This window comes from Actinia tenebrosa, unplaced genomic scaffold, assembly GCF_029948245.1.
Source record: "Actinia tenebrosa isolate PJP-AT-01 unplaced genomic scaffold, QUT_ActTen_1.0 PGA_scaffold9__36_contigs__length_13948895, whole genome shotgun sequence".
Classification (NCBI taxonomy): domain Eukaryota; kingdom Metazoa; phylum Cnidaria; class Anthozoa; order Actiniaria; family Actiniidae; genus Actinia; species Actinia tenebrosa.
Window position 1 is genome coordinate 6,139,491 of NW_028292586.1, and position 13,646 is coordinate 6,153,136.

The 13,646-nt window shown below is 38.3% G+C and overlaps 2 protein-coding genes across 2 annotated transcripts in view; both read right to left on the bottom strand.

Moving 5' to 3' along the window:
- The window catches only part of LOC148904601 (collagen alpha-2(I) chain-like), a 2,138-nt gene extending 2,064 nt beyond the window's left edge, over positions 1-74 (bottom strand). Inside the window, exon 1 of the mRNA XM_089025023.1 lies at positions 63-74. Within this exon, the coding sequence (XP_088881149.1) occupies positions 63-74 (12 nt within the window). The remainder of the gene's footprint in view (positions 1-62) is intronic.
- A 10,399-nt stretch (positions 75-10,473) lies between these two features.
- On the bottom strand, positions 10,474-12,672 carry LOC148904602 (uncharacterized). Its single transcript, XM_089025024.1, has 6 exons — positions 12,238-12,672; positions 11,803-11,876; positions 11,623-11,714; positions 11,183-11,292; positions 11,024-11,095; positions 10,474-10,629 (listed from the first exon to the last, which is right to left on the bottom strand). The coding sequence occupies exons 1-6, from the start codon at positions 12,616-12,618 to the stop codon at positions 10,474-10,476; spliced, it is 885 nt and encodes a 294-aa protein (XP_088881150.1). The 5' UTR covers positions 12,619-12,672.
- Between the last annotated feature and the right edge of the window lie 974 nt (positions 12,673-13,646).

Below are 13,646 nucleotides of genomic sequence, written 5' to 3' on the forward strand. Positions count from 1 at the left end.
TGTTTCAAAACAATTAATTCAATCAGCAATCAATCAATATAAAACTACATTTTGATCAATACTATTTCATTCATTCATTGATTTTCATTATCAACCTAGGAATTTTTTTTTCCAATTAGTTTATGAAACTGGGAATTATTAATCTTGGCATTTGATTGGAACGAATGATGTCAGATGTTTCTAAACAAATATAATTCAATCCAGCAATCAATCAATATTCAATTACATTTGATCCAATTACATTTCCTCATTCATTTATTTTTCATTCTCAACCTCTAGGGAATTTTTTTTTTTTCCCAATTGATTTATGAAGCTGGGGAATATTAATCTTGGCATTATGATGAACGAAATGATTGTCAGGGATGTTTCAACAAATATAATTCAATCCAGCAATCAATCAATATCAATTACATTTTGATCAATTACTATTTCATTCATTCATTCATTTATTTTATTCTCAACCTAGGGAATTTTTTTTTTTCCAAATTGATTTATGAAGCTGGGAATTGTTAATCTTGGTGTTATGATGAACGAATGATGTCAGTCTGTTTCAAACAAATATAATTCAATCCAGCAATCAATCAATATCAACTACATTTGATCAATTACTATTTCATTCATTCATTTATTTTCATTCTCAACCTAGGGAATTTTTTTTTTCCAATTAGTTTATGAAACTGGGAATTATTAATCTTGGCATTATGATGAACGAATGATGTCAGATGTTTCAAACAAATATAATTCAATCCAGCAATCAATCAATATCAATTACATTTTGATCAATTACTATTTCATTCATTCATTTATTTTCATTCTCAACCTAGGGAATTTTTTTTTTTTCCCAATTGATTTATGAAGCTGGGAATTGTTAATCTTGGCATTATGATGAACGAATGATGTCAGATGTTTCAAACAAATATAATTCAATCCAGCAATCAATCAATATCAATTACATTTTGATCAATTACTATTTCATTCATTCATTTATTTTCATTCTCAACCTAGGGAATTTTTTTTTTCCAATTGATTTATGAAGCTGGGAATTGTTAATCTTGGTGTTATGATAAACGAATGATGTCAGATGTTTCAAACAAATATAATTCAATCCAGCAATCAATCGATATCAATTACATTTTGATCATTTACTATTTCATTCATTCATTTATTTTCATTCTCAACCTAGGGAATTTTTTTTTTCCCAATTGATTTATGAAGCTGGGAATTATTAATCTTGGCATTATGATGAACGAATGATGTCAGATGTTTCAAACAAATATAATTCAATCCAGCAATCAATCGATATCAATTACATTTTGATCAATTACTATTTCATTCATTCATTTATTTTCATTCTCAACCTAGGGAATTTTTTTTTTCCAATTGATTTATGAAGCTGGGAATTGTTAATCTTGGTGTTATGATAAACGAATAATGTCATATGTTTCAAACAAATATAATTCAATCCAGCAATCAATCAATATCAATTACATTTGATCATTTACTATTTCATTCATTCATTTATTTTCATTCTCAACCTAGGGAATTTTTTTTTTCCCAATTGATTTATGAAGCTGGGAATTATTAATCTTGGCATTATGATGAACGAATGATGTCAGATGTTTCAAACAAATATAATTCAATCCAGCAATCAATCGATATCAATTACATTTTGATCAATTACTATTTCATTCATTCATTTATTTTCATTCTCAACCTAGGGAATTTTTTTTTTCCAAATTGATTTATGAAGCTGGGAATTGTTAATCTTGGTGTTATGATGAACGAATGATGTCAGATGTTTCAAACAAATATAATTCAATCCAGCAATCAATCAATATCAATTACATTTTGATCAATTACTATTTCATTATTTTAGGACTCGTAGCTAGGTAATTGCTGGTTCAGGGCCTGACTCTTTTGGCCAAACGTTTTTGTTTTTTTTGTTTTTTTGTTTTTGTTGCAATGACTGCATTCGTAGGGTTTTTCACCGGTGCATGTCCTCATGTGATGTTCCATATATTACGTTTTTGGGCTAATCCTTTTTTGCAATGGATACACTTGTGTGTGTCCTCAGGTGCCTTTTCAGTTTTGAAGTTGTTGTAAATGCCTTGTCACAGAAAGAACGTGGTGTGACGTGCCAACATGTGCCTCTACTTTGTCTCTACTGCCATAACATCGGTCGCAATACAAACAATGGTATGACTTGCCACAAGTGTACATTGAGTCCGCTTTTCACTGCTAAGAGTTTGGTTGCAAATCCAGCAGATTCTTGGGCCCACTGAAATGAACAACGAGAAGCAATGACGTTAGAGCCATCGCTGTCCAACACCCACAAAACTGCTAGTAACACACATCATTGAATAAATTGCATGCGTGCATGAATCAATCAATCTGGCTATGTAGATAGGTTACAATATCAGTATATATAACTATTACCTTTATCATGATTATAGTTTTATATTTACCATTCCCTTTTTAATATGCATACCACGTAAGTTTTTATGTACACTGCTTGCAAAGAAAAATACAGACATTTCTGACGTCTCACTCTGAACCTAATTTTTTATTTTTTTATTATTTTTTTCCCCCGTATTTTCAATCCATAATGAATGAATGAATGAATGAATGGATGGATGGATGGATGGATGGATGGATGGATGGATGGATGGATGGATGGATGGATGGATGGATGGATGGATGGATGGATGGATGATGGAATATAATTCTGATACTTTAACTTTTTGCTATCCTCCTGAAGCCTTTCATCAAGTTTTCTTAAAGTGCTACTACGATGAAAATCGCTCCAACTTGGATTCAGCTGAAAGTTCCTAAGAATACTCTTTAAAGGTCCAGTAATCACTGTATGAAGTGTTTTCTCGATATTCAGTACGAAAGTATGATATTTTTACGATTATTTTTTGGAGTCTGTGGCGTCATACACTCAACATCAAACATTGCTACATATATTTCTTTGTATATAAATCCTTAATTTATTTTATTCCTATGAAGCCCAAAGGGTGGCTAATGTGCTTCTTTCACATTACTTGTGACTATAATTTATATTTTGGGGTGTTTGGGTATTTCTTTCTCCCTTTACTACTGATATTTTGATCATAAACTACAAAGAAATGTATGGAGCGATGTTCGATGTTGAGTGTATGACGTCACAGACTCCAAAAAATAATCGTAAAAATATCATACTTTCGTCCTGAATATCGAGAAAACACTTTATACAGTGATTACTCGACCTTCAAAGAGTATTCTTAGGAAGTTTCAGCTGAATCCAAGTTGGAGCGATTTTCGTCGTAGTAGCACTTTAAATTCAGGGTCAAAGTTCACATGTGCTGTTGCCATGGTAACTAACTTAACGAAAACGTACAAACTTATTCAGTCCTGAACTCCCGTTTCTACAGTAAAATGAAAGAACCCTTTCGCCCCTTGATAACTTTAGGGGCGAGATTGTATTGCACCCCCATGACTTGATATTCATGAGATGAATGAATGAATGCTAACCTAGCTGAAAATCAGTTTCAATATTCACCAAATTAACTGGATAGATGGATGGATGGATGGATGGCTTATTATTTCTTTCAAGAGTGAAGTGAGAAAACATAGCACCACAGCAAAAATAATAATGCATCAAGGAACAAGGATGCATTGCAATGCAGTGAAAGCAGACCTATTGATGGTTTTTACAGAGTTTCTTTTGTTATTTTGAGCCCGCGATTCTTTTTAATCACTAACTTCACTGATCCAAGTTATTTGTGTTGTATGTACGTACCGTCGATCGCAAGAGAATGCCAAGGATCGAAAAGTTGTTCAAAAGGTATACTTTAGCCCGCCCCCTCACTCCACGATCCAAATCATTGGGTAAACTAGACAAATGAAACGAATGCCAAACTTCATAGCACTCAACCCTACTACGACGCTTCTTACCTCGAAACTACCACGATCCTTTTCAAAATTTGTCATTCATATCATGTTGAAACTCCTTCGAGAATGGCCAAGGATTCTGGAAGCGTAGGTAGAATAAGTCCTCGTACTTTAGGCCTATTCATTCAACTTACTTACACGCATAACAAATTCGACTTTCAAGAGCCACACCGAACGGCGTTTGAAACAGGCCAGGCCGCATGGTTTTATCCAAATGGATAAAATGCAAATTTCGCGAACATGGAAGCGAGTGCCGGCTGTGACGTCGACATCGACAAAGGAAACCCAATCTGCATTATTGCATTCAAACGGGATCCTAGCTACGTGTTACTTAGATATCAAAATTTCAATAGAGTGCACGCACTAAATCCGTGAACATTTATGAGTACTAATTACCGGTACTATTTCATACAGAATTCTTTGTATTCTATTGTTGATTTATCACCATTTAGTACTAAAAGTTAGTATTTGTTTCACGGGTTTAGTGCGTGCACTCTAATTTATGAAGACTGGATAAATAATCGATTCACCTGGATTGATGAATGAAAGACGTCTGCCAATCAGAATCGAGAAAACTTGCAAAAACATAGGCGTCCCTTTGGTTATCGCAATTATGAAGAAAAAAAGAAGAACGCTCCTAACAAGAGAGGTCGGCAACAATGACAATAGTAGCTAATGAGTTTTTCATTTTCGTGCAATGCTGGACAGGCTTTTGTTTCTAGTAGCTGGTCCAATTTTGCGAGCTTCCCGACACCTCCCCTGGGTGGATGCAAGAAGCTTGACTTTCATAGCATTCTTTTCGATTTGCAGTCAGACGGAGTTGGAGTCAGGTGAAAGTGGTAGGGGAGCGAGCGAGGCGCAGGATGAGCGGGAAGTGAGGTGGTGCGTAGATGAAAATAAACAACAGCAACAACTTCAGTTTCACACACAATAAATACGATCATGATTCACAAAATTACACGTTACATAATGTTATCGTATGTCTATTCATACTTGATAAATAAGTCGCGCAAAATATTATATTTCTTACGTTATTCTTAGAGTGCACGCACTAAACCCGTGAAACAAATACTAACTTTTAGTTCTAAATGGTGATAAATAAACGATAGAAAACAAAGGATTCCGTATGAAATAGTACCGGTAATTAGTACTCCTTAATGTTCACGGATTTAGTGCGTGCACTCTACTTCTCCATTTCAGATCCCCTGGGTGGGTGTAAGAAGCTTAGCTTTCATAGCATTCTTTTCTATTTGCAGTCAGTCGGAGTTGGAGTCAGTAGAAAGTAGTAGGGGAGCGACGCAGGACGGACCGGGAGATAGGTACGTAAAGCTTCCCAGGGCTGCACATTGCATTCGTTCACTCCATTTTCCGAATCTGTGCCTTGCATTTGCAGTCAGCCAGCCAGTCCGCCGAGAAAACCCAAGCGTGCGCGAAAATCGTCGGCGCCGCAACACAGGTAAAGTGCGGAAATTGTTCCTTGATATCATTAACACACACTGTTATGCCACAGCCCCGGGAGTGCTTCACAACACTAGCTGAACATAGTCTCTTCGTATTGAAATGTTGCGCAGAGGGGTTCTCTTGCTTTTGGAGTGAGTGGCAACCGTATAGAAAAATCTGCCATCCAAGCCATCAGGACGGCCCTGGAACAGGACCAACCAGTGAACCGGGAGTGGCTGCAGTTCCTGAGCCTGCAGTAGGTGGGTGGCCGAGTGCAGGGAGGGAGGGAGGGAGGGAGGGAGGGAGGGAGGGAGGGAGGGAGGGATGGGTGGGCACGCTGGCGGATTACTGCAAAAGAAAGAGAATTACAATTAGAATTACAACGAGAATTAGAATTCCACCCCTCCCGCCTTTCAGTCAGTCACCATGCTGCAGACCAGACCTCTTTAAAAAACAAAATGACAAAAAACAAACTCTTATTATGACATATGAGATGAGATGAGATGAGATGATGTGATAATAGAAAACAAAAAACAAAACAAAACAAGACTCGTAAACTCCAAATATCATATCATATCCTTTCATATCATGATATGATTATGATTATTTACTATGATCGCTTTCATTATGTCATAATGTGATATAGGAGAGGCTCCAGTTCCTGAGTGCAGGGAGGGAGGGATGGATGGATGGGTGGGCACGCTGGTGGATTACAGGAAAAGAAAGAGAATTACGATTAGAATTACAACAAGCATTAGAATTCCACCTCTCCCTCCTTTCAGTCAGTCACCATGCTGCAGACCTCCTAACAACAACAACAACAACAACAACAACAACAACAACAACAACAACACAAACTCTTAATGTGACATATGATGGGAGATAAGATGAGATGAGATGAGATGAGATGAGATGATAAAAATAAATAAATAAAAAAATGCAGTAAGCTTACCCTAACCCTAACCCTCAATGTCATATCATATCATTTCGTATCATGATATTTTTGCTGACTGCAAAGTCCCACATTTTGCTGACAAAGTCCAACATTTGCTGACAAACTCCCACATAGGCTGATAAAAACCCATCTGGTTCTACCCCTAACCCTAACCCTCAATGTCACATCATATCATTTCATATCATGATACTTACATTGCGATTATTTGCTATTATCGTCGTCGTCATGTCATAGTACGGTCTGAAATCGAAGATATTTCAGCCAGACTATCCTATTGACTCAGCACAAGAGTACTTATACCAAACTATAGGACTGGTTTCCAAATGATGTACAGTTCTGCACCCAGTTCAAAAATTGTCGTTGCAGGGACCCCAGTCCTGTGCACTCGGCTAGTGCTCGAATTGAGATGAGATGAGATGAGATGAGATGAGATGAGATGAGATGAGATGAGATGAGATGAGATGAGAAGAGATGAGATGAGATGAGATGAAATGGTATAAATGAAACAAAACAAAAAATGCAATAAGCTTAGTACCCTAACCCTAACCCTCAATGTCATATCATATCATTTCATATGGGACAGAGTCAAAAGACACTATTTTTGGACAATTAATAAGTATTTAGCTATAAATCTAGAATTTTAATTAGGAACGCCTCGCGTACACATAGGAATGTATTTCCTTAGTTAACTGTTTATGCGGAAAACGCGTAAAGCAAGGAGAGGTTTCCGTACATAATTACACTACAGTGAGTTGCGTTAAGGTTTGGCACATGTTTGCGTAAATTCGCGTTCAGTACATCCTGCCTACGAGGTAGGCCTAGGGCGTACAACGCGCAGCGCAGGAGTTGTAAGGTCTTAGGAATGCAGGGTGTCCCATAAAAGTAGGCCCAAACTAAGTTTCAAGCAGTGTAGTTTAAAGTTCTTGAAGACGTTGCGCTGTCTACGGATTTTTTCACATATCAAGACAAAGAACTCTCTTCGATGCAAGGTACTGGAGTCTCTTACACTTTTACCTAGGATAGATTTAGGACAAATTTACGTTAATATCGTCAACTAGTCGTCATATTTTATAGTGTAGATTATCTATATATTTGTTAAAGCATTCGCTTATGTGATTTTAGTCGTACTAGTCGCATTAGCGCTTTCAGTACAATGCAATAGTAATTTAGTCATCGCGCTAAGTGCGTTTTGTCATTGAAATTCGTCATGTAGTCACAGTTAAAATACTTTTAAACATTACTTAAACAACTCAGCAGTAAATAATCTAAAGTTATTTAGAGTTTTTCCAGTAAAGTACTAGCTGCGTAATATTCGCTTTTCAAACTCTTTAAAACGTTTACTATAGGATTGCTACCGCCTTGAACGTTTGTTTAACCTTCATCTACGCTTATTTATTAGCCTTAACCGCAGGGTATAAGACCTTTTTTCAATCCATCTTTTGTTCGCTATGTAAACTCTACACTCAAGGTCAAGTTATCGTGTAATTCGTAGGTTAAATGTCATAGACAAGGGCTAAAACACTTACCTAAAGCCATAGTAAACCTCTAAGACAACTTGTCCATTGTTTTCCCATCGGTTTAGTTCATTTTAAACGGTTCATAGCTTGTACATTAAACTTCGCAATTCTAGTATGTTTTAAACACTGCTAATTAGTACGCAATATTCAAATGACCTGTGACGTAATTTACGTCATTTCCGTTTCTATTGATATCTAGCAAAACAGTGTATCTTACTGATTCACTCTTTTGGCAATAACCTTTTGGCTATTAATTTAGATAAGCTACAAAGGTATTTTTAGTTGTTCTATTTTCCATTAGAGATATCCTGTAGTCTCGTTCCCGTTTTTTTTTGTGTATTGTAAAGTCGTTTGAATTTTTCAATAGATTCTCTTGTCAAAACCACTTGCAATCTGACTCATATATGTTTACATTGCGATTATTTACTATTACCGTTGTCATCATGTCGTAATACGGTCTGAAATCGAAGATATTTCAGCTAGAATGTCCTGTGGACTCAGCACAAGAGTACTACAGCCTTGTTCGTTCACCCAGAACACCCTTACAGACCCAAGAGTCGTTGAATTTGCTGTCATATTAATTATTGGGTTGAGGAAATGACCAACATCAATAGGGCTGCATTGATTAACAGATTGATTGGGCTCAAAACAACCTACAGGGTTCTTAGGTTGAAACCAAGTCACGCAGGTGGAATCCAAGTCAAACAGACGACAGAGAATGTTTAAAAAAATGCTTACCAATACTACAATCAGGATGGTTGCAGTTAATTACCACATTGAGTGGGCTCAAAACCACCTGCATGCTTAGATAACAGCCACTTCAACCCATTTCTTATTGCATGCATGACACAGGCCTGAAAACAAAACGAAAACAAAAATTCAATCTCTACGCAAGCACTTCTAGACAAGAATTCACTAGTTGATGTGTGTTACATAGGGAACTATAAAGCAATCCCTACAACAGCTGCTCTTATCGTATTCTTGGCAATCTTCAGCTTGCTACCAAGACATTTATTCCTATTTATTTTGCTTCATTCATTATTGCTTTTTGTTTGTTTTGGTTTTCGTTGGTTTGTTTGTTTTTGGTTTTGGTTCCTTTTTTGTCCTCGTTCTGGTTGTTGTTTGTTAGGTTGGTGGGTGGGTGGGTTGGTTGGTTGGTTGGTTTTTGGGGGGGTTTTCGTTAGTCCTTCCACATGTTATTCTATTATCATTCCTTCGACAACCTTCGCCCACCACAACACCCAGCCCACACCCCCCACGTGCCAAAAAACCACAGCAAGACCAAGTCACAACCCAAAACGCAACTTCTTCCCCTCTTACACTACCATTTCAAAACATGCTTTTTCGCAATCTTACACACCAACACTCTTCCACCCACACTCTTGCAAGCTCCAAATCACCTCCCTACCCTCTCCAAATCCCACCCAAACTCCAACAAACCTCACTGCGCATGACCCAACCACACGTAAACAAACCCACTCTCAACATGGCCGCACGTTCCAACGCCAAACTACCGCCAACCTCGGCCGCTCTCTTCCCTCAACTCTACCTCACCCCGCCGCACACTCCCCCCAAACTACACCCAACAGCTAACCATCCAACTCATGCTTCTTTCCACGCCCTTTCCAACCACTCGCACTCATCAGCTTTTTAGTACTTTTTGTACATACTACACAATCTACGATCTGGAGTTGCCAAACGTACGCTTCTACGAACATTCCACCAGCAAAAACCCACGTCACATTGACGTAAATCATTTCGCAGTCCCCTTCTACAAAATACCTTTGCACAACCACTAAATCAGTTTCTTCTCTCTTTCAGCCACAGGTCACATCGATCTCCTTCCACGAGCTTGTTCGCCCTCCCTCAGTACTATGGCTCTAAACCTACTTGGAGACTACTCTTCCTGCACCACCGACGACAGTGCCAGTGATGACGGTCACGATTTCCTTGGGCTAACATCCACTCCGCTTAACCTCTCTGCTCCTACAACCAGCACCATCGTCACGCCACACTCCAACCAGCACAACAGTCCTTTTTCCAGCCACCATGACTACGGCGAACTAACAGCAACCTCGACTACCACGTCCAACACCAGGCGCGGCAAATACGCTCTCACCTTCGTGGCGCTGCCCACCGTCATGAAAGTGTAGGCTTTCTTGGCTTTGCCTTCAACCACCTGGGGCTGGAACTGACGCCTGACCTTTTCTTGAGACTCAAGGTCATTGAGCAATATTTGACCTATTTGAAGGTAAGAAATTAAGGACAGCTTTCCTAGTTTTCATTTCCAACAGCTCCAACAACATTCATTTATGTATTGTGCAACAATTCATCATGCTCTCATCTAAAACATGAATTACAAACTATTTTGACCCTGCTATTTTTCCTTCTTCATCTTATTTATTGACATATATTCTTGCGATGATCAATTTATTACCTGTATCCATTTTCTAAAGTCATTCAACAACAATGATATTTCGAAACTTCGCCCGCATTACAGCTTGAAAGAAACTAATTTACGGTTACTGAATTGACTCGTTTCAGCAAATCAGGCGATTATCTTCGAACACCTTGGCTAACCACGCAGCTGCCATTTTGTATCCAGCTAAATTCATGCACCCAGAGCAGTCACCAGATTTCACTGATGTTCCTGTCGTCAAACAGCTTCGTGGACAGGTGGCCAACCTGCAGAGGGTTGGCCACAAAGAAACCCCTTCTTCCAAAGAAGATCTCGAATCCCTCAACAGGTGGCTGGACTGGAGCGAGATTGTGGCTACGGTTGCTCTGCAGAAGGAGAGGGTGGACATGGCTCGGACAGCAGACACCAGAGCCAGGGAGAGTGCAGACCTTTTACTCCTTTCGCTCTATGTTGTGATACCGCCAAGCCGGGGACTTGAAATAAGAACCCTAGAACTGTTGCCTCAAGCACTGACCAAAGCTTCAAAAGCATGGTGAGACTGCGCTCTGACAGCCTCCTTTTTGCCTTTCGGTCCATGCTTTCCATGAACTGGTTAGCTAGGGGGCTTCTCCATAGCAGAGGGTGTTTTATTAAAACTTTACTCTGCTTAGTAGGGCCCCCTTCGTTATCAGAGCCACTGTCCGCTGTATCGTCATCAGCCTGGTCATCCGCCTCTGACATCGACTCCTCTGATGACATATACTCCAGTTTCATAATTGCCTTGACTTTCTCTTTGTCCCCTGGTGATAACGAGGTTGACAAGTCCGCTGCCTTGGATCTGGATTTTAGGAGCTAAAAGAAAAAAGAAAAAAAAAAACACCGTCAGTCAAAGTTTCTTATTAAACAAAGTCATAATCGTTGCAAATTCAGTTTACTCACATTTTGTTTTCTTTGTGTTTTCCGCTGCATCTTTTGATGCCTTCCAAGGGCCCCTGAACGCTCTCTTTTGTTTCTCTTTCTTCTCGTCAGAAAGTGGCTTTTAAGGGCAGCTGAAATTATATCAAGTACCCATATATTAAAACTTGAGACAAAATTTGTTAGAAATTTTGGCATTTGGCCGACAATTATTCCTTTAGCATCCATTTGTTTTTGCTTTGTTTTGTTTTGTTTCGTTTTTTTTTTTTCCCCATGTTATTTTATTTCAAACTGCTTCCCCTCCCTTCGGCATTTGAATATTTCTAAAAGGATTTCGTTACCTCCTTCCCCCCCCCCCCCCCCCCCCCCGACCACCACCACCCTTTGTCCTCACCCCTCCCCCGGGTTAACTTTGATAGGTGCATAAGGCCTTTCGCACTTCGTAATATAAAATACATAAATACCTTCTAACTCGACGGCAGAGACATCCTTATGAACATTCAGAACTCTATCCCTTATTGCGTTATTAATCTGTTCGTTGACGTCATCTCTGAAACTAATTAGGAAATGCCATATTTGAGTGGTAAGTGGAGAAACTATGGATGATTCAGACAAGATCAGTTTTATTAAATTTTCATACTTACGCTTTAGTAAAATCCCATATAAGAGGGTTTTCTTCCCTGTCCCGTAATTTCTTTGCTACCAAGCGTACTTCAGACTGTAATAACATAATATAATTCATTAAAATCATAAGATGTACCTTAAGTTATTCTTAGACATAGTAATAATGTTTTCATTATTTTTATGGCTGTGATTGTATAATATTGGGGAAAAAATCGAAATCAAATCAATTCCTTTACAAAAAAGGAAATTATCATTATCATTCAGTGTCTTGTTATTGGAAATCAATAGTAAAGTTTGGTAGCATTAACCACTGCCATGGCGGGTTTCCCGCCAATTTTAGCATTGCATAAATTATACCGCTGCATAATTATACCAACTACTCTTCGCGCCAAGAATTCCCAGTAAAATTATCAATAAAAATAGCTTGCTTTTTTAAATATTGCCACTTTACTTACTGCAACAGCCTTTGAGACAGTAATCTTGGTCTTGCTGTTGTCCTTGTTCTGCTGGCTTTCTTTTAAGGCCGCTAGTATTTGGCGGTTTTGTGCTTGCAGTTCTTTAAACTGTTTTACAATCGTTTCGAAATTTGAAGAAATTTCTTCTTTTTCGCTGTCGGGGTCAACGTTCTCATTCTCGCTTGTTGCTTGCAATAGGCGATTTCTGTGTTCTCTTAGCACATCCTCGTTACCACCAGGGACAGAGGGAATAAGTATATTAAGCCTTTGAGAATTGGCGCCATTTTCAGTATGTCTACTCGTACTGCTTGTACTGGTAGTTGCAGTAACAGAATGGATTGGCATTGGGCGTCCTGGTAAAGGTGTAGATGTTCTTCCCATTTTTTGATCGCGACGAATGAACGCAATTTATAAGCAAAGATATAGAATGTGCGGGAAACTAGATGACCAACAGAGTTTGTTACCTGTTTGTGACCAAAAGGCGAATGAACGAATAAGTACATCCACTGAACAAATCTACCCCCTATCTATCACGGCGTATCACGTGACTTGTGATGACATATACGTTCATATAATGAAGTCTAATAATAAAAAAAGGAATAACTGTCTTATAAAAATGCTGAAGTTGTATCCAGGATTCATGTTAAGTAATATATCTATTATCTTAAAGCTGTTTGCTCCATTTTATAAAGTTATGAAATTTTTTCTAAAGCCTAGATTCACGAAATATCATTGCAATAAACTTGATTAGCTTCTAGCTCTAAAACCATCGTACCATTATCTGCCGCCAACAGTGACAGCTCTAAGGAAAAGGGCGCGGTAATAAAGATCCGGCGTGCTTTTGTCCAATGGCATGTGGTTGATGGACGTGGAACTTTATTACGCTGGAATATGGCTGTTAGCCATTCAAAATGCTTGGATTTTGAGTAATTATCCCAATGATACACACCGTCTTTTTAATTATATAGTTCTGGAAAACAAAATGTCTTCTGCGATGTCAAAGCGTTATCATTGCTTTCATTGTAACGAAGATCTACATTACAAAGTATTTTGCCGTCACAAAGAAGAATTTTATGATCCTTTAACAAATCAATGGCAATTACAGCGGAATGACGACGAAGACTCAAATGATAGTATTTTCACTCACGAGATTGACGGCCAGAACGACACTTCTTCTAATGACTACAGCGAGATAAACGTTTTGGACCAAACTGATCAAGACTCCTTTGATGTGCCAAATACAAACCAACCATCAAGTGACGAATTCTTACCAGCTACTTCACAAAAAGGTATTGATGTTATACGTTTATTTGATGATTAGATTATATAATCTTTAAATGTTCAAAAAGTCAAACTGCATAGATAAAAGACTGAATCTTTAACAAGCGGCTGATTTGCACATGATCTAG